At 49.4% G+C, this 19633-nt stretch overlaps 1 protein-coding gene across 1 annotated transcript; it reads left to right on the top strand.

Moving 5' to 3' along the window:
- The first annotated feature begins 1049 nt into the window (after positions 1–1049).
- On the top strand, positions 1050–19365 carry DUSP14 (dual specificity phosphatase 14). Its single transcript, XM_019545627.1, has 3 exons — positions 1050–1282; positions 15704–15799; positions 17239–19365. The coding sequence occupies exon 3, from the start codon at positions 17362–17364 to the stop codon at positions 17956–17958; it is 597 nt and encodes a 198-aa protein (XP_019401172.1). The 5' UTR covers positions 1050–1282; positions 15704–15799; positions 17239–17361; the 3' UTR covers positions 17959–19365.
- The last annotated feature ends 268 nt before the right edge of the window (positions 19366–19633 follow it).

Here is a 19633-nt window from a genome sequence, read left to right as displayed (position 1 = left end):
GGGGTTAATGCTGGACACACATTTCCCACCCCCGCCCCCCCGATCTCCTTAGTAAGAAGTGAAGCTAATGTTGTCCGACGTCCTAAGCTTGCCAGGCCCCAGCAGACCCGCTCACACTGATTTTCAAGGCTTCAATGAAACTAAAACCCCTCCCACATGGTTTTATTTTTAGAAGCACACTTGTTCCCAGCTTCGCTGGCCCTCAAAGACTTGCACGGCCCTTGTCACTGCGATACCAAGGCACCCTCACCCCATCTCGGCAAGATAAAGCTGTATTATTCTCCCCATTTCACAGGTCATGAACTGAGGCACTGAGGAGCGAAAGGACTTGGCGCAGAGGGTGTCTGCAGTGCCTTCACTGGGGGCCCGGGGTAGAAGAGAGACTGAGGAAGGAACAGGCAATAAGGGCTGGTGGCCCATCTCGCCTGTCAGGCAGAAGCAGCTGCTGGGCTCATCAGCATTTCGTGAGTTCTTGTTTCCAGCTTATAATATACATAAATAAAAGTGAAGGAGCCTTTTGGAGAAGTCCCTTGAATAAAAGAGAAACGCAGTCTTCTTTTTAAACCACAGGCCTGGATGAGACAGCTGGGGTCTGGCCTCAGTCTACTTGGGTGGCTTCGGCGACATTTCTGCGCCTCAGTTCCCTTTTCTGTACAATGGGGCCAGGGAGCTTTGTCAGCAGAAGAGGGGCGAGAAGGTTTAATTCGCTCATGCATTTAAAAACCACACCGGGCGTAAAAGAGGGCAGAAGAGCGCGTTTATTTGGGACGCAGGGCGACAGCTACAGCGACCCGACCAGAGCAAAGCCACCGGGGCAACGCGTGGTGCAGATCGGACCGAGAGGCTGTCTCCACACCTGCGTTTCGCGGACCAGTGCCGCCCACAGACACCGGAAAAAAATGGTGCTTCATCCCTAGTGCAAAGCTCCTTATTTCCTAGGAAGCCGTGCGGCTCCTTTAACAGGCAGACGCCGAGAGTTTGCCTCCCTCAGCTTTGGGGAAGAGCCAGCTAGCTTAGCCTGTAGAACCGTATCTTGGTAACTAACACACACACCGAGCTGCTAACACGGAGGCAAGGAAAAGTAGGAGGGGCTGGCACAACGGAGAGCGGTGAGATCAGATGCCAGCAGCTCAGGGAGTCATTCCCCAGCTCCCAGGAATATAAAAGTCCGGCTCATTCATCACCCTGCCCTGGGACACTCTGGACCACAGCTGGCCTGGCAGGGAGGAGCAGCCTAGGAAGTGAACTGCTGAGGACCCCGCTGTCGCCTCCTGCGAAGAGGGTAAGAGGAAAACAACATCACTTTGACATTTTTTTAAGACTCCATAGACAAAACTCCTAAAGAAAATGACAGCTCTGGAGGAGGGGATTGGGCTGCGCCGGGGGAGAGGGGAAGCCGTTCGCCCAAGAAAGAGGATTCAGCGGCCGGCAATGTTAAAGGAGTCGATGAACCAATCTCTAGCCCTGGTGTTGGGAAGTCAGACAGCAGCTGGATGTGTGTGTGTGTGTGTGTGTGTGTGTGTGTGTGTGTGTGTGCATGTTGGGGGAGGGCATGGGGGGAGGAAAACCGAATAGCTATTCTAGTTTATGCTGAGATCATTGGAGTTTCGTCCGTCGATAAAAGCCAATCGATTTAGGAAGACAGGACACGGCAGCTTCCTCCTTGGAGCGTGGTCAAGGGGGCCTGGTGGGAATACAGCAGAGCGCCCCAGCCTCTGGGCTCAGAGTTTTCTCGTGCCTCTCCGTCTCCAGCCTACATTTTTCCAGTGATGTCAAGGAGGCAGCTCCGTCCCCACCTCTGGAGAGGCAGGAGCTGTATGTGCAAAAAATAAACTGTGCGAGCTGCTCCCACGGGGAACTCGGCTCCCTGCTGCCGGTTGATTATCAAAGATGCAACTCGCTGGACGAGGCTGCTTAGGCGAGGGACAGAGGAGCTGGAGGGGGGAAAAATAAGGGGGGGTGGGCGCAAATCTTGTTTATTGCCATGGTAAGTCCAAGTAGCGGCAGGCACCCAACCACCTCTGCTCAAGGAGGAAGTGGGCTTAGCTTTGGTTTTAGGAAAAGATAGGATTCAATGTCTCTTGGTTATTTCCCTCCCCGCCTTTTAGCCCACCCACTGGGTACAAGGGAATTCTTAAATCCATCCAACCAACTCGGGAGCATTTAACTACTGTAATAAAAACCACAACACGTCCTGTGGCTTCCTCAGTGCCTCTAATTCCAGGAGTGTTTATAGACTAGACCTGTGCTGATCTTGTTAGTTCTTTACAGCCGGATCGATGGCAAAGTTGCTTTAACATGTGCCGTGCTACCAGATGCCTTTATTCCGCCCGAGCCGAATGCCCACTCTGTGATGGGCAGCTGGTCTTTTAAGTTGTCTTTGTAGCTCTTTGAAACTCGTATGAGGTTTGCATGGTTTGCAGCTTGTGTAATCCTCTTGGGGAGCCTGGGGTGGAGAAGGAAGGGCACTTCGTGTAGGGTTTGTCGCTGCCTTCACTGCAGTGGAAGGTGAAGAAACACTGAGGTATGCCTCAGCCTCTCTGTGCAATGGCAAAGAGGTCTCCTTGCTTCACCCACCCAAGCGCTCTCTCTAGCCAATACCTGGTCATCTCAGGCAAAGCGATGATGAGTTTCCTTCTCCATCTGCGGGTCTAGCCTTGCATCATTGAGGCCCAGGGGAGCTTTGCTGAAAACAGTTATTAACTTAGTTTCTTAGGGCCAACCAGCCTGAGCAGCTGGGTGGGATGCAAGGCAGGTGCATGAAGGACCAGCACAGGGAGAAGGAATGGTCCGAGTAGGGGCAGGGTTGTTTCACGGCGGCTGAAGCTGCTCCACGGCCCCGATGCAACAGAGGATGGGAGGCTGGCCTAGCGCTGGGTCCTCTATGAGGAATGTCAATGAGACTTCACCACACCCTCCTGAATGCTTGTAGAGAGCCTAAAAAAAAAAACAGCGGGAATCCACGGTCAGTCCCGAGACAGGGTACGTACACAACCACTGAGCAGTCAGGCAGGATCCACCCTGATGAATGCCAGGACAGAGCAACAGGCTATGCACCTCTTCAGCTGCCTCTAGAGAGGCACACCTATTCCTCCACTATTGCACGCAAGGAAGATGTAGAGATGACGACTGAATGGGAGGGCCTCAGCATCCTCCCCAGAGACTGGCTTACTGACGATGTGCCTGCTAGAAGGTTTTACTCTGTGCGTCGCCCTTGGGGGCTCCCTGTGCTTTGCTAGTGCGGTGTGTAGAGCTGCAGAGGAAAGGCTCTCTAGGGAGGGGACCATTAGCAGGAGCGAAGGTGAAGGAGCGGACTTCAAGGGTGGAAGAGAGGAATGTGCAGAAGCCGAGGCCTGCTAGCTGGTTAGTTTCAGGGATGAGCGCATGGGGCAGTCTAGGTCTCCGTTCTTCCTGGGAAAGCCAGAGAGGCAGGTTCAACCACCACATTAAAACTCTTCCAATGAGATGACACACAGGCTTTCTTTATGCCGGTATGCAAACACTCCTGTCCAAAAACACCGCCGCTGCAGTCCCTGTGCTTACTGTGGGGTTGCCACAGCGGTTTGAATGATGAAGGAGTGCCAGGCTCACAAGAAGGCTGTGATGGTGACCGTGCAAAGTACTCTGCGCTGCTACGTAGCTTCTCAGATCTGACCTGCAACCCCCTCCTTGCTAAATTAGCATTGAAGTATCCATCTTGAGAGGAGAGCTGGAGCAATGATCAGGGTATGAGGCTAAGCCTCGAGACATAGGTTCAAGACTGGCCTATCGCAGGCCCCCCCTGTGTGGTCTTGGACAAGTCATTTAATCCAGAGTTTCAAAAGTAAATAAGTTCCTAATGATGCATATTAGGTACCTTTAACCCCATTCTTCCCCCAGCTAGGCAGTTAAACACTTGTGAAAAGGGTCTAGGTGCATCTTTAGGTGCCTTTTAAAAAATATTGACTTCAGCCTTTTGGTGCATTAGTTCTTCCTGGTGCAGATGGGAGTAACAGCTCTCTCCCCATCTCACCGGGGTGGCTGTGAGGATAATTCCAGTGAAGAGGACAAGTTACTCAAGTAGTTCGGGGCTGGGTCCTGTTCCAGCGCCTGCTATAGAGGTGCAGTCTGAAGTTTCTGAGTGTGGAGTAGGCCTGTAGCTGATGCAACAGAAATAGCAACAAGAAGGGAGGGAGAGACATGCCCATAAGAGTTGATTTAGCTTACATACACAAGATAGAGATCCCCCCAGCAAGGTTTCCAGCCTCTCTCAGCCCAAGGACCAAGTACAGACTCTTGCCTACCAGGTGCCCTGCCCTAGCTGTGTTTCCCCACAGGGTACTATCGACTGCATGTGCCCTCTGCAAATCCCACGTGGCTGCCCAGTCCCGTCTTGGGATCCCAAGGGCCAAGACGGCGGCACCCTGCCTCTGGTAGAACAGATCCACTGGATTTCGTGCAACTGTTCATGTGAGCAAAGCTTTTCCACGAGCACTCATTACATGCCGACGTGTTACTCTAGGCTAGACCAGGGCAGTTGTGATCAGAGTTCAGACATGTCCTTATCATGGAAAGGCACATGCTCTATTGGTGCCTCTCCAACAGCAAAGTGATGTACAGGAGTTAGGGACACTTCACCCCTCCTCTCCAAAAAATCTTCTCCTGCTTCTTTCTTGGGCAGTTATTTTTCTTCTTTCGCAGTTATTTAAAAGACACCCCGTGGCCTTGAAATCATAGCAAGGGACTGCCCAGGTCAATGCAGACTGACCTCAGCCCTGAAGCTGTCTACACAGATACTCAGTAAGGTCTTTTCTGATGGAAGCAGGTGCAGTGGCGACTGCAAACACCCCTCAGTGTTGTGCCAGCTGGATCCATTTCCCCAGCCCCGCTGCACAACTGCTGCTCTGGGCAGGACTAATCAATGAACGGTTTGTGGATGTGATGAGCCTGGAGGAGGATTATAGCCTGCTCCAACAGATTGATCTGTAGTCCTGAAGCCCAGAATATTAACAGATGTTCTGTTATTACATGTTCGGTTGAATAAGGATCTCCCAGGAGAAAACCAGAGAGTAGCATGGAAAGGATGCTACTGAACACAGAGGTGGCAGGGAACGTGTTCCTCTACGTTTGCCACCTCGACACACCCACCCATCGTTAAACCCACTGATGCACCCTAGGGATGCAGCTGGATAGCCTAGTTCTCTTCTATAACACTGATGCTGGTTGAATATCATCACCTGCCATCAGGTGTTTGCACGAGATCACACCAGCAGCGATCTGACTCCTTTCAACTGACTGAGTTATGCTGGTGGAAGTTAGGCATGAGAGGTGAATAATGCCAGGGGGGGTTTCGTTTCCAACAGTCGGCAGGGAAAAAGACACTATACGTGCACCCATCCAGCCTTGGAGAGCGGCTGTTTCCTCTGCCATGTTCACGGCACCTCCAGACTATACCCTGGTTCTGCGCTAAGAGGAAACCTCCTCAGCCCCACCTTCAGTAAGAGGAAGTTGTACCAGGAAGACAAGTGCATCCAGAGAGTTGGGTGGAAGTTTCTGAGTCTGGAGTAGGCCTGTAGCTGATGCAACAGAAATAGCAACAAGCAGGGAGGGAGAGACATGCCCATAAGAGTTGATTTAGCTTACATACACAAGATAGAGATCCCCCCGGCAAGGTTTCCAGCCTCTCTCAGCCCAAGGACAAGTACAGACTCTTGTCTACCAGGTGCCCCGCCCTAGCTGTGCTTCCCCACAGGGTGCTATCTATCTAGGCATCTGGATAGGGCAAGTTTCACCTTGCCCTTTCCACCCCCAAATTACATAATGCCCCCCCACATGCTGGCTGCCTTATCGCAACCAAAAGAGGCCATAATACAACTGGAAGTACAACAGGAAATAAAAAGGGGAACAGATAGAGGCAGCACCCGGCCTCTGGCCATTTGGCATCAAAGCTGGCAGCACCATTTGAAACCCGAAGGTGCAAATCCCCGGCATGCACACCCTCTGCGTGCATCACGGCACTAAAAATACCCCTGCAGACAGTTGCCTAGTGAATTTTTCACACAGATCTCGCTTCTCATCCCCGACACCCAGGCTCACATTTAGAAACCGCTCTCACCCAGCCCGCTTTATCATTCCCCTCCCTGCGGAAAACAAGCAGGCGGGCTTTAGTCCCCTGCCAAGCGCTCTCAACAGGTTCAACGTGAGCAGCTCCTCTCTCCCCGGAGCGTAGTAGATGCAAAGGCTCAACAGGAGGTGGAAAGGGAGGTCAGATTACCCGGCCTCTCTCAAACAGCTCATTGTGGGGGAGGCTCGGGAGCCTAATGAGCTTTTATTTTCCCTTTTACCAACACTCCCCTCTCCTGTACACATCTCTTCCTGTTAGGAGAGGGAGGTTTTAACAGCAATTCGCCAGGCCAGGCGCTCCTATTCACAAAGGAAATTGGAATTCGTTCACCGTTAGTTCTGCCGAGCGACTGTCCATACAAATATGAGTTTACGAAGCTGTAAGCATGCAGGGAATTATCCACAGAGAAGCAGAGAATAGGCAAGGGGCAGGTGGGGCCTAGCCCCATGTTGCTCAGCAAGCAGGAGGGAGAAGTGTTTGCCGCTGTGTGTAAATTCTCTTTAATAGACAGACTACCCCAAGCAAAGCCACCGCTGTGCCGAGCGAGCAACCTCTTTCCTTTCACCAGCTGCTGCGGACAGGAAGCCTGTTTTCATAATGGTCTGCTTCTGCTTTCTCTCTGGCTGCTGTCTGCTGCGTGTAGTGCCCCCTCCCCGCTGTAGCGAGACCCCCTTGCTTTGCCTTCAGTGGTTGCGTGGCTTTGTAGAGGCAGCTCTACGTCAGCGGCCGAGGAGGAAACTCTTTTGCCCCCAGGAGTTGGGAACGGCTCCAAAGCACGGCTTGCCAATGAAATGCTTTGAGATCCTTCACTGAAGCGAGGTGGGTACTGTATGAGACCCTCTGCAGAAAGGGGGGTCATCACAGACTCGGGCAGTGCTCAGAGGCAGGACAGGGCCACAGCCCGCCCCTCCTGCATCCCTGTACTCCAGCAAGCGTTAGATCAAAGCCACCGAAGGACACCGATCTGAATCTTGAGGATTCAGGATGGGGAGAGTTAAGCAGCGATGCATCCCTGAGCCCCGTCCTGAATCCCAGCCCTGCCTGCCAGGGGTTGCTAACATGAGCTGCAAAGCCTTCCACGTTGGGTCAGCTACCTGCAGTGAGCAACAAAGTGGGAAACAATACTGCTATTCACACGGGCGCTACAGCCGCCTGCCCCTCGAGCCGAGCAGGCTGGTTTGTGCCTCCCCACACGGTAGCTCTTAGGTAGCCTGCCCTGCTCGAGTCACCTTGCTGTGCTTCTAAACAAGAGAAGGGTTTCTGGAGCGCCCAGATGCCAGCGCCAGGCCTGAGACCTGCCTTGTGTTCGGGTTCACGGTTCGTGGCCGTGGCATGCAAGCGTGCGTCACGTTACGGTGAGCAGCCGGGCCTGCAGCCAGACACTCCAAAATAATCCAGCTCTTGCTTTGAAAGGTTATTTCCAAATAAAACCCCATTTGCTCCCTTGCTGTGAGAGGCCCCAGCCCTGAACCTGGTTGCAAATGCCAGCCCTCCGAGGCGCCCCCGCCGGCTCGTGCTCCCCGGCCCCCTGCCCTTTTCTGCCACTGCAGACTGGCTGCGAGCTCCCTCGGGGCAAGAGGCTTCGCTAGCAGCTGGCAGGATCCAGCTGTCAAGTGGGAACAAGCAAACAAACAAAAAAAACCAGCAGTCCTGCCTGCTCCTGCTCTCCAAGGGGAGGGGGCGCGAGGCAGCGTGGCAGGGAATACAACGTGCCTGCGGGAAGGCTCGGCTGAGCTGGCAAGGATTTGCTATGGCAACTGAAAGGCCTTGAAAAGTCAAACATGCAAAATGCTGTGGGCAACAGGAGAAGCAGTGTCAGCCCAGATCCCAACCCCGGTGCTCCCAGTATATTCCCTTCCTTCCCCTGCCCCTGGAAACCCTCGCTTCCTTGGGATCCACCTGCAAAATGGAAGTGCCAGACTCAGGGCCACAGACCTGTACCAGGAAATCCAGGATCTTAAATAGGCAGCCTTGTCCGGCAATACCTCATGCTGAGGTTTCCCTTCCCTGTTGGGTCATGTCTAGCCCTGTGCCACCAGCTCCCATCAGAGCTGTCCGTGGAGTGCCTGGCACTGTAAAAAGAGCAAAACAATGGGGGCACTTAATGCACCTGCCGTGGACTCGCCCACGGCTTGGCTGTGCAAGGGACAGTCAGCAACAGGTTAGGAGAGGATCAGATCTCTATGAAAGCATCCAGTCATCCAGTGTTGGTAGTTACAACATTGCTTTTACCTATACTATCAATGTCTTTTAGCCATCAGCCACATGCAGCTCAGATCTAAAGTGCTTCTCCCCTTTGTAAGCTGCGATGGCTTGACTGTCGTAGTGGCTCCAACCCCTAGTCATGGCCATGAGAAACCCTTCTGCAATGTACCTTGATAATGAACTGGGACCTGCTGCTCTTCAGAGCAAGACTCTAGACCTAGGCTAAGTCTAAGTGCAACCAGGGGTGTAATTGCAGTCCGTCACCCAGCTCTCACCTAGCACAGCTAGCTACCACAACAGTGTGGCAATGGTGGCACAGATTTCAGTATAGGTTGCCCAGGCCCCCTGGTACTTCGTGGCACTAAGTCAGCTGCTAACTTTCATTTAGCTGGATGCTATGTGGCTCCGGTCACACTGCTAGTGGCAACACAGACAGTAGTGAGCAATAGGGCTTTCAATGCTATCACGGGTAAGAAGGTCAGCCTAGCTCAGTGCAGGTGCTTTACTCACCCGGCTGTGGGGTGAACCCCAATACCAGATGAACAGGGGAATAAAACATCCCACAGATCCACCCTACCCGAGTAGCTGCATGCGTCACAAAGCAGCAAGTCTCGTACTTCACACTGCAGCTCAGGCAGATATCCCCGATATAAGCACACCCAATGCTGCTTTAATACTTCCACATACCTGTCTAATTCTCATTTCCCTGTGGCATAAATTAGATCTCCTTTGAGTTACGCAAATCTGTGTTTAACATGTTTGCGGAGTGCTACGTAACTTCCTTCTCAATAGGCCTGTTAGGACTTCCAGGCAGGTTTCACATGCCCAGTAACAAGTTGCCAGGAAGGCAGTTTGAACAAGCAGCTCTGCTCTAGAAAAGGATGGTTAAAAAAAAAAAAAAAGTAGTACCTATCTTACTAGCAAAATCCATCCCTTCCCCAAAGCTAGAGTTGGAGCAACTGGATCATTGTCATGAAGCTCCCATGGCCTTGCTCCACCCTGCCCTGCGCAAAGTTAGCCAGCCAACTTCTACAGTGCGAGTCAACACAGAGCACGGTCCTTTACCTTTACCCTTCTCCACCACTTACAAAATCATCCTCGTTATTAGGCCTCCCATCTTCAGTTCATTCTCTTTCTTTACTGAATTGCTTTTATCCCATCCAAAGGGTGTACTGACATGGCTCTGAATCAGCCAGCATTTTCAGGGAAGAGTCAGGCTATCATCCCCAACAGTCCAGTGAGCTCGCGAGAAGGGAATCAGCCACAAATGCCAGCCTGGTGTGGCTCCACCACACATCCGTGGCTCATACCCATCTCACTTCACCCGCAAACCAGCAGAGCAAATTCACATTGGGTCTCAAGTCCTTCAACCCACTGCTCATGGGCAGAGCTGAGGGATACATTAGGTTAAGCCACTGTATACCACAGACCAAGAAAAGAGTGAGAAACCTCTGCCCTGACATAGCCTTCCCCACCAAGTTTTGGTTGCTTTTTGGACAGTCTCTCAGATCAGCCGGATGGTGACCGGTGTAGGCCGTTAGCATAGGCTGTCTTTGCTAACAGTTTGATCCACTCAAGCATCATCAGGCCCCAACACATTTTCACTAGCTTCCTCCAAGAGAAGCACATTTGTCATGTTTAAAATGAATAATTTAGCCTCTCCTGGGAGAAGGGAGAGATCCTGCCTCAGAGCTGGCATTTCATGCACCCGGCCTGCAAATCTGCTTCAAATCCCACATGATGCTCTAAGAAGAGAGCAGGAGCTTAGCTTCCTCTCTTTCAAAGAGCAATCCTCTAGATTTAGTCATTCTCCTTCCCCCATGCTACCCTGCTGGGTTTGCTATAGTAACTCTGACTCAGAGGAGATGCCATTTGGGTTTACGTCAGATGTAGCTAGTTCCTGTGTGGCTCCGCTCATCCACAGATCTCCAAGCATATTGCAGAGGTCAATCTCACTATCAGGGAAGCAAAAAAAAAAAAAATCAGAGCACAGAGAAGAGAAGGGATCTGCCTCCAATTATTCACCAGGCCGGCAGAAGAGACAGGAAAAACCCTCACAAGTGTCCCGAGTTCCAGATCAGTACCATATCTGTCCTCCACCCCACTTGAATTCAAGTTCAGCCATGTGCTTTGGCCACATCCATGAGGCACTGGCCATGTTACTTATCTTGCTAACACGTAGGAAGCAGATTGCACTTCCAGCAGCCTCAATTAATTCTGCACAGGCACTTTGGGGCAGATTGAGTGCACAGCATTTGCAAGGGAGACCCTAGTTTTTAAGGAAGTCGCCTGAACAACAGACACTAGGGCAACCAGCCACAGCCATGAGATTTTTAAAACTAATCTATGTTGGGTACTTTCAGCTTGAGGCTTTCAGATGCACTCAGATTACTTTTCAAGCATTTCTCTGCAGCTGAGGGCTAGAAACATTCCCTTTTTTTAATGACAGCTGAGAGTCTTACACAAATCTCAGGAGTCCAGAAGCTGGGGCTAAAAGAAAAAACAAACAAACAAAAACTACCACAAGACTTGCAAGAGATTCACAAGACTCAGCAACACAAACTTGCTCGAGAGTTTAGGGCCCCGTGCAAGCAGGGATCTGAAAATCTGGTCACTGCCTAAGTGGAGGCTGCTACCATTAGAAAACCTGCCGCAGCGAGTACGTGCTAACCCCTTCCGAGAGGTGAAGATCCCAGCATTGCTACCAGCGATCTCGGGTGATGAGGACACAGCAGCAGAAAATAGCTGTGATGTGGATTTTCATGGGTTAAGGCCAAAAGGGAATCTCATGACTCTCTACCCTAATCTCCTATATGAAGTCAATGGGATTTGAGCATGGCTTCTAACTCCTTTGGGATTCCTGCCCTGCAGAGCCAAGCTGGAACAACTAAAGCCAAAGAAGCGAATAAGGAGAAATGGAAAATTTCTACTCCCTATTTTTCCGAACAAGAGCACATCAGGTTTGTGATAAGAATCGGGCAATTCGGTGACGTTGCACTGCTTTGGAGGGAGGCATGGGATGCTCCCAGTCAGTCTGAGGACCCAACCCCACCCTGCTCAGATCCCTGAAACCAAGGTAACACATCCACTTTTGTTCCTCTCGGCCTGAAGACAACATCCTGGAAGTGGTGAAGGGAAACAGGACCCACCTGCCCTTGGCATTAATGGGGTTTCCGGGACTCGGGCAGGATGGAATCGGCTCCCACAGCAATGCCTAACAGCTGGACTAGCATCTTGCCCCATCTAGGTTCCCACAGAGATCCTAACCTTGAAAGACTCGTACTAATGGCCAACAGAAGTGGGCTAAACACACATTTCTTTCCTGCTGCTTTTATTCTCTTGTTCTCCCCTTATGACAATAGCCTGCTTGTCCCCATGACAGACCCACCATTGATTTTTGCAAGTGTCACAGACACCCCAAAACAATAATAAACGTGTCCCTTGCCAGGCACGTGAACAATGTCACGCATTAACCAGCAGCAGAACAAAACCCACAAACAATGGACTGGAAGCTTGTACTGACTAGGATGCCACCTCAGGACCAGTATCACGGTGGTGCTTTGTGCATACAGATAGCTTTTAGCACTGATGCCCAATGTGCATGGCTTGCAGAGAAGCATGAGTTTGCCCAGTGTAAAAGTATAAATTATTTGTTGTCTGCAAAGACATGAAAAGCAGCAGCGTTTCTGAGGCAGCCACTAAGGCATTACATCAGACTGCTTTTGAGTCCCAGCTGGGAGCATCTTGAGGCTGGCACATCACGCTGTAGGTCTTGTTGATCATCTGGTTATTCCTGACGAGACGTGTCATTTGGGGTGAGCGGTGCGGGGGCGAAGTGGGCTCGGGGGATTGGTAATGGGAGCCGGGATGCAATGCACTGGCTGGTGTAACGTGATAGCCCTGCCTGGGGTGCTGGCTCAAGGATGTACTCCAGAGCCTCTGGGTATAAAAGCACAAGTCTGCTGCCTGAGCGAAAACAGCCACCTAGCACTGAGGCTGTGTGGCCTGGATCCTCCATAGCAAATCAGAGGGCCGCACTGAAAAAGCACCAGCTACTAGTGCTAGTCCAGCCCAGGCCCACAGCGGTGAAGCTGGGGGGTCACTACCTTTTCCCACTAGTTGGATTGAGGACACAACAGGTCACAGGAACCTGTTTCCCCTTCAGACATATAGGCAATTGTGCTGGCTTGTAGCTGGGGCTCACTGGCAGAATCCAGCACCTGCCCCTAGTTGCACAGATCTCAGTGTACCTGCAGGGCAGCGTGCTTCAAAAGGCCAACAGCAAATCTGCAAGAAAGCAGGTGAATTAAACTATTTTTAGGTCTCCCCAACCTGCTGGACCCTCCTTTGTGGAAGCTCAAACCTCATTCATGCCTCTGAAAAGATTCAAGACTTCTGACTTCACATTAAAAGTACCCTAATTTCCCTTCTTGCCTGGGCTCTGCTGGTTTGGACTTTTCTATTCAAATGCACGTAAGATGGGACTGCTAATAAAAATGATTCCTGAGCCAGGCAGGAACAGCACGTGGTAAGATGTAAAATCAAGCAGCCTAGCACAGAGCAACCAAGGGGATGCCTCCGTCACAGCATACATGTGTGCTGCCAATGCCAACAGCCAGCAATAAGTGTCCTCAGGGGCATTAACTGAGCTCTCTCAGCCTTCCCCAGTGGGAGGCATGCCTTGATTTTAAGAGATTCCCAACTGGGGTTTTTGGCTTCCAACCACCTCATCTAAGTCACGGTTCATCAAAGTCCCCAGTACACCGCACCTCTACGTTGCAGCATTGGGCCTTACTGCTCTGCTTAGGAAAGTACTTTTCTTCAGCAACTGGCAAGGGAGGCCTTTCATAATAACAAGCATGCACATCCGTGGCCTGCTGGGCCTCTCACTAAGCTCACATCATGGTCACAGACAGCAGGGCAATCCCCATGCTCTCTCGCATTAGCTAAAGGAGACTCTCCACCCAGCAGTAGCAAGCGTGTGGAGCCCAGCTAAGCCATGGCAGCTCTGCCCAACGCAAGGTAAAAATATACAGGCAGTCCTCGGACTTACGACACAGTTGGTTCCTGAAAAGCACATCTTAAGTCGAAACGTAACTCGGAATGATTTTCCCATAGGAAACAATGTTATAAATGGGGGATTGGTTCCTGAACCAAGGCCCAATACCCCATTTTCACCAACAATAACCCAGAATTTTGTACTCAATCAATTATAGGTGAGTAAGATAGCTACGTTAATGTATTATATTGTAACTAGCAATCCTATTGATTTGGAAGGACTTCTTTGAGGTGACTGCTGGACCTTTTTAAAGGCCGTTAGTTGGACTTTTTGAAGGGCTCTTGACTGGAGTCTTCTCAGCAATCCTAGCTGCAGGTTTTTCTGGAGTCTCGTCTGCTTTCTTAAAGAGAGTGTCCAGCGAAGAGATAGGCAACGCAGCAAACTTGCTGGCTGGCGTAGTGTCGCATCCAATCAAGAGTCGTGAAGTCAAAACCGGTGTCAGAAAGTTGAAACAGGGTGTCAATTTATAAACATTGTAAGTGCGAAATGTTGCAACTCAAAACGTCGTACGTCGAGGACTGCCTGTACGTGCTTCACAGAGGCAGCCTTAGCTTCAAGTGCCCATTGGGATTTCAACTGCTTGCATCAGCTGGCTGGAGCTAGTTATATAGCACTGGGGATGTGCAGGGGGCCTTATGGGAAAAGAAGAAGAGACAGCTTTTGTCCTGAGGTGTTCACAGTCTCTATTATACCAATTTGCAACAGCCAGCTGCTTTTTAAGCAGGAAAGAAATCCAGGCTACAGTACCTTTCAAAGCCTGGACCATTTCTACTGGGGATGCAGTCCACCATGGGGCATTGCATGCCCGTTACACTTGACTGGACACCTGATGCCTACGTATCTTGGTTTATCTAGTTCCTCACATGCTGGCTATGAAGACTAGCCCATAGCCTCGCTGTTCACTGGCCCTCTATTTCTCCTTCCTCACAACAGGCAGTTTCTTTCCACCTTGCCACACTAACCTAATAGGAGCACCCATCAGCATCCTGCTTATGTTGTGCCATGGTTAGCAAATGGAGAAGCAAAGTAAAGTAGCAAGGGGATGAAAAGGACAGCTGGGTCACTCTCAGAAGGTGTCACTCTGCCTTGCCAAAACACTAGCTGTTCCCTGGGCATTAACCCATGCCTTTGCAGCGTTTCTGAAAGGATAGCTGGACATTGGCTTTTGCGTTTATCCAATGTTCCTTCAGGGAGCCAAATCATTTTCAGGTAAGCATGTCTTTGCAGGAAGGGATCCCATTCACGTGGCTTCCGTATTGGCCAATACTGCCCCCCAAAACAAAGACATTCATGTCACTCCCATAGCCAGTTCAGTACAGAGAAGCTGAATGCCGAATTCAGCTTTGAGGCAGCTGACAGCAGCAGTTTTAGCTTCTGGAGCTGGAAAATGTTTGAATGCAACAGGATTGTGAAGTGATAATTTCCTCCAGAGGGAGGCTGAAGAGCCGTCTTATTAGAGAAGAATCACACCTGCTAGCAGCTGCCTGGTCTGTTCTCACATAGGGTCTCTTACTGGCGATTACTCTTGACCATGTACAAAGGAAAAAGCATAATTTTATAGTTAAGGGACTGGACTGAGATTGAGGAGGATTCACTGTGCAGCTTCAGGTTTCTACAAACTCTAGACCCCTTTGGCAGGGAACACTTTGAGCAGCCTCATCAGCTGATCAAAGTCTCCCAACAGGCAACTCCACCACTTAGCAACAAGCCCAGGTGGGAAGGCTGAGAGATGACAACTGTCCTTCCAGAGATGCTTCCATGTGAATGTGGGATCACGAGGTTTTAATATCCATCCGTCGTTAACACAGCACTCTCCCTTGAGATCCAGTCCGGTACTGGGCCAAGAGACCGGAAAAGACAAGCAAGCCCCATTCCAAATGGAGTTTGTAGCTCGTTACATAGTCTTAACCCGCCTTTCATCAATACTGCATTGACACCAAAAATCTCAAGCACATTATTTTTCTTAAAAGCTTCAGCTCCAGCATTCACATAATTAAGCAAACATCTCCTCTTCCATTCAAAACAAACATTTCTAGCCTTTCTGATTATACAGGAAACTCAGCACAGATGACACAGGCTCACCTTAAGGCTGAAAAAGCAGAAGGCAAAGGAAATGAAATATTGTTGGTGAAACAAAAACAAACAAACAAACAAAAAAATCAGATTTTCTTAAAAATCAGTATTATAATTTTTGGGGGCCTAACGGTGGATATTTGAACGCTTGGGATTGGCAACAACATAGCACGTTCAGATGCAAATTCATCAGGGCAGGGACCGTCATGCTGTGTATGATCAGCAACTGCAATACTAAAGCTTTATTCTCTCTTATAATTCAGGTTTGGATGCACTATATAGACACCTGCAGCTACAGCAGTACATCTCCTCGATCTCCAAACTAAACAGTCCACAGAGAAAACGGGTTTCCAGTGAACGTAAGTGCCCAATACCTTTTCTTTGTCATTCTCAGTGTGGAGTTGGGTCTGTGGAATTGAGTGATTTTATCCCTTTGAGAAAAGATAACTTGCCTATGGCTGGCTGGGACACCAGAAAAATGTCTAGAAAATAAAATTAGAGCTGCATCTGTAAGGAACTCAGCTATAACGGGTGAACTCAAGACCATCATCTGTCACTATAATGCAAGCTCCACCCTGATAGAAGCAAGCCACTGGAGTTGCTGGCGGCATACACGACTTGCAATGCAGTGTAGCACATGGGATGTCCTTGCAAAGGGTTTCTTTAATTCACAGGGTTTAAAAGGTCAGAAGGGACCATTAGAAAACTTTGTCAGCTCTCCCAGGCCATTAACTTATACCTCATTCTCTCTTGCGTTGAGCCCAATAACTTGGTTTGGCTAAAACAACTGTAATTTGGATAAGGAATGCCCAACCCCAGGCTGAAGGAAACACTTGCTGATTGACCTGCACTTACTTAAAAGCACTGGAGTTGTTCCCCATTTGCTTCTCCACTAGATTTAGGGGAGACCAAAGTGGCTGTGCTGAGAAGGTTCTTCCCCCGTTTTTATCTTCAAAATAGCAGGAAGTGTTGGAGGTCTCTGAGGATGTGCCCTGCAAGCTCACATCCCTTAACTGAAGGGTCAGGAGTGTCAGATGCCTAGCAAAAGCTTCTTTCCTCCAAGATATTAATTAGCCATAGAAACTAAATCAGCAATAGAAGTCCATGTCAGAAACCCTTGCCTTTATGCTTGCTCAGCTGTCACTCGCTTGGTTCTTATGGTACAATTGTTGCTTGTTCTCCAATCTTCCAGCAAGAAAAGGGCCTGGATTTCTAACGTGGAAAAAAACACACCCCAGTCACCACTCTCAGGGAAAGATAAAGAGAAACATTTGAATGTATATTTGCTTTGCAGGTGCCACGGTTCCCCTACTGACAAGAGGGAGAATGTATTTGAAAGAGGAAGGCACTGCAAACCCCCAATATATATATATATAAATTTCAAATAGTTAAACATTTCCCTGGGATTCCCTTGAGCCCCAAGCAGTTTGAAGCTAGTGCCTCTGCACAAGAAAGCCAAGATAGCTAATCTATTTTCATTTGCTAAAGTAGGCAAAGTGCAAAAAAGCAACACGCCGAACAGCATAAACACTCGAAAGATAATTTGGAGTCAATTAAGTGCAGAAGAGATTGTTCATTATTATTTGCATGGGGTAGAGCCTAGCGGCCCCATTATAGTAAAGCGCTGCACACACACACACACACACACACACACACACAGGCCCAGCCCTGAAAAGCTGCATACCATTAGTAGGTGTTCCAGGCATGTTAGGATTGTGCCTCCTTCTCTTGTTACACAGGCCAGAGCTCCCGTTTGTTTGTGCTGCCCTGCTCACGCAGTGTTGCTTGTATTTTACAGGGTGAGTAACTAAGCCAAGGAAGCTCCTCCAGTTCTAATCCACCAGGCAAGACCATTGTTTCCTTGGCAAGAGATCCCACGGGATCCCTACCCATAATGGAAGCGTGAGCGCGAGGCTCCTCCATGACCTCCAGAAGCCACAACTCCTTGCCGCGAACTCTGATGGCTCCTCGCATGCTTTCTGAAGGGGCGCTGGGAGGCATCTCCCAAATCACCTCTTCTCTGTACCTGAGCAGGGGCAGCGTCGCCTCCAACCGACACCTGCTTTTGGCTCGGGGCATCACCTGCATCATCAATGCCACCATTGAGATCCCCAACTTTAATTGGCCCCAGTTCGAATATGTCAAAGTGCCTCTGGCCGACATGCCTCAAGCCCCCATCTCCCTGTACTTCGACAGCGTGGCCGACAAAATCCACAGTGTCGCGCGGAAGCACGGCGCCACCTTAGTCCATTGTGCTGCAGGGGTGAGCAGGTCAGCCACCCTGTGCATCGCCTACCTGATGAAGTACCACAATGTGTCCCTGTTTGACGCTTACAACTGGGTCAAATCGAGACGTCCCGTTATACGCCCCAATGTGGGCTTCTGGAGGCAGCTGATAGACTACGAGCGGAAGCTCTTTGGGAAGACCACGGTTAAAATGGTACAGACGCCATACGGCATCATCCCAGACGTTTACGAGAGGGAGAGAGGACCTCTGGTGCCTTACTGGGGTATTTAACATGACTGCATCCATGGGAAGAGCAAAAGGGACTCGTTCCGAGTCAACCAGACTAGAGACAATCCCTTCTTCCTACGGCCAACTTCAGTTCTTCACCACAGGGCAGAACCGTAATTGTCTCACCTCACTAACCTGAAAAGCCAACAATTTCCCCTGCTTGTCTTCAACACATACATAAGCAAGTAGGCCTCATTCTACCTTCCACTGATTTAGCAGAGTGAGGTCTCCTTACTAGCATTTATTCCCGTCACAAAGCACCTCTTCCACCCCTCCATCCACCCCCACCCAGTCAGTTTACTAGCATACTACAAGCAAAGAGCTAAAAGGCATTTGGCAGAGTTAATGAACAAAAGTACACTTTGTGATGCAGTAGCCTGGATATTTCTTTAATAGCTTGTTTGCTTCCTCGCGAAATCCTGTAGCTGATAAGGAGCGGCACTAGCACAAAATGAATAAGGTCCTACTCTAACTCAGCGGGTTTTTTAAGAGCCAGAGAGAGGAGTGCAGAAATTTTTGCTAGTGCTGTTATTTTCTTTAACTACTGTAGTGATTTATAATATTATATAGTGTTTAGGAAACCTTTAGCCAGCATTTACTCCTCATAAAGTTAAGTCAGTCCAAGTCTGCCACAAACATAATCCAAAACGATTAAAATAATTGCAATATGTTCCACAGCAGAGTAATAGTCCCTGAAAGCACTTGTCCACCTGGATAAATGCATACATGAGTATGTGTTTGCAGGATGGGGGAAACATAGCAGGGCTCACTTCAAAGCATAGCTCGGTACAGAAGTGATGGGTTAACCTTTTCCCACACCAACTGGCCAAATGAATGCTTAGGAAGTTTTGTGCATGCAGCTACCCTCGCAAAAGGGTGTTTCATTACCCAAGCAGGAAATTGGAAGTAGGGAAATCTGCTGGATCACTTAGCTCCAAGTACAGCTGCAATCTGCCTCAGATCTTTTCAAGTTCACTTTGTAATGGCCTCAAGGATTATGTTGCATTCTAGAATTATCCTGCTCAAGACACATTGATCTAGTAAACCTGCAGTACAAAGATGGCTCTATGGAGAAGGCTTCGGTTTCTTTTTTTTTTTTTTTTTGCTTACAATGAGAGAAGGAGCAATTCCAACCTGAAAAGCGGTAGATGATGTTCAACGATCAGAGAGCCGAGTCATGAAAGTCATCCACACACTTGCATACAGGCAGATATTGATATCACTAATGCAGAACTGGAACCCCAGGAGAACCAAAACCAAGTAACTTGTTTGACAAAGCCGTTTGTGTCCTTTCCTGCATCTCCAAAAGAGGAAGACACAGATTGCTGGATGCTGAGAGATAAACACTGGATTTAAAATGAGAGACTATACTTGTAAAAATTCTCAATAAAGATTATAAACAAGAACATGCCTTAGCTTCCTGTTCATGATTGGGTTTTTAACATCTCTGAAATTAGTGGCAATATTGCTTCAGCTTCAATAGTGCCTTTAACGCAAATCTCAGGTTCAAACTGGCTCCTATTAAAATGTTGTAAATCGGTTACTGGTAACTTGATGGCATTGCTTACCATTTAATCCAAACCTTCACATCATGCCACCATATCATTCTCATAACAGAAGGAGGGCGACAAATGGCTTCATGCAGTATTTTTGTCTTCTGTAACTGTATCGGAAATGT

This window comes from Crocodylus porosus, unplaced genomic scaffold, assembly GCF_001723895.1.
Source record: "Crocodylus porosus isolate Cpor-Errol unplaced genomic scaffold, CroPor_comp1, whole genome shotgun sequence".
NCBI lineage: Eukaryota > Metazoa > Chordata > Crocodylia > Crocodylidae > Crocodylus > Crocodylus porosus.
Note: the sequence above shows the minus strand (reverse complement) of the source record. Positions and strands in the feature narration are given on the sequence as shown.

What these genes read in the sequence shown, in the direction of transcription:
- DUSP14 (XM_019545627.1), top strand. Translation starts at nt 17,362, where the DNA reads ATGACCTCCAGAAGCCACAACTCCTTGCCGCGAACTCTGATGGCTCCT.